Here is a 3045-nt window from a genome sequence, read left to right as displayed (position 1 = left end):
CGCCCTGCACCCGCCGTGCACCCGCCGTGCACCGCCCTGCACCCGCCGCGCACCGCCCTGCACCCACCTCGCACCCACCATGCACCGCCCTGCACTCACTGGGCATTGCCTTGCACCCCCAGGCACCCACCCTGCGCCCCCCAGGCGCTGCCCTGTGTTTCCTTGCACCCCCTGCGCGCTGCCTTGCACCCATTCTGCATCCCCTTGCACCCCCATCAGCCACTGCCTCGCACCCACCCGGCACCACCTTGCATCGCCTCGCAGCCACCGTGCACCCAGCGGGCGCTGCCCTGCACCCATCTCGCATCACCTTGCACCCACCGACACCGCCTTGCACCCAACTTTGCATGGCCTTGCATCACCTTGCACGGTCCTGCACCAGCTTGCACCCACCCTGCACGGTCTTGAGCCCACCCTGCATCACCTTGTGCCCACCCTGCATCACCTTGCGCCCACCGTGCGCCCACCCTGACCCCCCGGCTCACCTTAGAGAGGCGAAAATCCACCAAAATCTTGCTCTCCATCTCCACCAGGTTCACCTTGAAGATGAGTTTGTTGTTCCTCCTGTCCGTGGTCGAGATGGTGACCTGCAAAACGACAGCAAAGGGGGGGGGGGGGGGGGGAGGGTCCCCCGAATTATTTGCAGATGCAACGGGGTGTGTGGGGGGGGTCCCACCCCACGATTTTGCCCCCCAATCCCTACCTGGTTCGTGCAGCTCTTCTTCCAGCCGTACCCCATCTTCTCACAGACCTCTTTCAGGGCGCGGTAAGAGCCGTCGGCGTCCAGTTTGGTGAAGAAGCATGTCATCCGCTTCACCAGCCGCTGCCACGGGCTCTGCCGGCCCCCAAAAACCAGTTGCAAAGGTTACAAATCCCGCAAAGTTCCAGCCCCAGCTCCGCAAAACCCCGGCCTTAAGAGGATAAAGATTGCAAAGCTGCACCCCCTGATGGTAAATCCCGCGAGCTGCATCTCCCAGGTTGCAAAGTTGCATTAGAAACGCTGCAAAGTTGCACCCCAAATATTATAAATACTGCAAAGCAGCATCCCCAATATCGCAAAGTTGCTCCCTAATATTATAAATATTGCAGAGTTGCTCCTTACTCTCATATATATGACCCCGATGTTATAAATCGGAGGCAAAGCTGCGTCCCGAATACCGCAGAGTTGCACCCCGATACTGTAAATGCTGCAAAGCTGCACCCCAAACATTGCAAAGTTGCATCCTGATACTATAAATGATGCAAAGCTGCACCCCAAATACTGCAAAATTGCACCCCGAGGTGATGAACATTGCAAAGCCGCATCCCCAATATCGCAAAGTTGCTCCCCCATGTTATAGATGCTGCGAAGTTGCTCCTTAATGTCACATACGCAATGCAAAGTTGCACCCCAAATATCATAAATAGCGCAACGTCGGACCCCGATATTGCAAATCAGATGCAAAGCTGCACCCCAAATACTGCAGAGTCGCACCCTGATATTGTAAACGCTGCGAAGTTGCATCCCGATACTAAATATACCGCAAAGCTGCACCCCAAATACTGCAGAGTTGCACCCCGAGATGATAAACCTTGCAAGGCCGCATCCCCAATGTTGCGACGTTGCTCCCCGATATTATAGATGCTGCGAAGTTGCATCCCGAAAACTGCAAGGTCGCACCCCAAACATCGCAAGGTTGCGCCCCGAGATGATCGGGTCGCATCCCGGGACGAAAAACACGGCAGAGCCGCATCCCCGGGGTTGCAAAGTTGCCTCCTGATCGTATAAACGCTGCAAAGTTGCGCCCCCGTACAGTAAAACCTGCGGAGCTGCCCGGCGTGTGCTCGGGGCAGGCGGGCTGGGAGAAGCTGATGCCCTGCACGAGCTTGTCGATGCTGGCCGCCCCGCTCTCCCAGAGCGCCCCGCCGGTGCCGGGCTCCGGCTGCGACGTGGAGTAGCTCGCCTTCTCCTCGCTGCAACGCAAGGGGAGACGGGACGTTAGGGATGCTGGTGCAAAGGAGAGGCCGCAAGGACTGGGGAACGTGGAGAGATTCGAGCGGGGGAATTGCACCGCTCCGGGATTTTGCAGGATTTTGTACGATCGTGCAGACACAAGCAGGGTAAACGCAGGCTCGTGCGTGGTTTCTGCCGAACCACCTCCTGGTGAAAACACAGGGAAAGCCCTGCAGCGTGCAAAGAACTGCGAAGTGCAAAGCCCTGCGGGGTGCAAAGCCCTGCGGGGTGCAAAGAATTGCAAAGTGCAAAGCCCTGCGGGGTGCAAAGCCCTGCAACATGCAAAGAATTGCAAAGTGCAAAGCCCTGCGGGGTGCAAAGCCCTGCAACGTGCAAAGAATTGCAAAGTGCCTGCAGGGTGCCAAGCCCCGCGGTGTGCAAAGAATTGCAAAGTGCAAAGCCCTTCAGCGTGCAAAGCCCTGCAGGGTGCAAAGCCCTGCACTGTGCAAAACCCTGCAGGGTGCCAAGCCCTGCGGGGTGCAAAGAATTGCAAAGTGCAAAGCCCTGCAACGTGCAAAACCCTGCAGGGTGCCAAGCCCTGCGGGGTGCAAAGAATTGCAAAGTGCAAAGCCCTGCGGGGTGCAAAGCCCTGCAACATGCAAAGAATTGCAAAGTGCAAAGCCCTGCAGCGTGCAAAGCTTTGCAACGTGTAAAGCCCGGCAGCGTGTAAAGCCTTGCAGCGTGCAAAGCCCTGCAGCGTGCCAAGCCCTCCAACGCCCCACAGCGTACAAAAAGCCTTGCAACGTGCAAAGCCCCGCGCCGAGCAAAGCCCCGCACCGTGCAGACGCGCAGGAAAGCTCCTGCTGCCCCAGGAGCAACGAACCCCAGCAGCACAAACAGCCAACGGGCGACGTGCAGCGCCCACGCGTGGGCTTGCGAGCCGGAGCGCGCGGGGAGGGATGCAAAGGGGACCAGAGGCTCACCCGAGCGCGCTCTTCACCGGCGAGAAGTCCATATCGGAGCGGACGTGCTTGGAGAAGCCGCCGGGGGAGTCGGTGACCCCCCCCGAGGACACGCGAGCCCGCTTGACGCCTGCAAAGGGACCAGGCACC

The 3045-nt window shown here is 59.0% G+C and overlaps 1 protein-coding gene across 1 annotated transcript in view; it reads right to left on the bottom strand.

Moving 5' to 3' along the window:
- STT3A (STT3A, catalytic subunit of the oligosaccharyltransferase complex) overlaps window positions 1-3045 on the bottom strand; it is a 50034-nt gene that overhangs the window by 27060 nt on the left and 19929 nt on the right. The window contains 4 exon segments of the mRNA XM_019470379.1: window positions 486-587; window positions 704-835; window positions 1794-1953; window positions 2917-3034. Coding sequence (XP_019325924.1) covers window positions 486-587; window positions 704-835; window positions 1794-1953; window positions 2917-3034 — 512 coding nt within the window.

The sequence above is a fragment of the Aptenodytes forsteri genome, unplaced genomic scaffold, assembly GCF_000699145.1.
Source record: "Aptenodytes forsteri isolate BGI_AS27 unplaced genomic scaffold, ASM69914v1 Scaffold126, whole genome shotgun sequence".
In the NCBI taxonomy this organism is placed as follows: domain Eukaryota; kingdom Metazoa; phylum Chordata; class Aves; order Sphenisciformes; family Spheniscidae; genus Aptenodytes; species Aptenodytes forsteri.
This window is presented reverse-complemented; position numbering and strand designations above follow the sequence as displayed.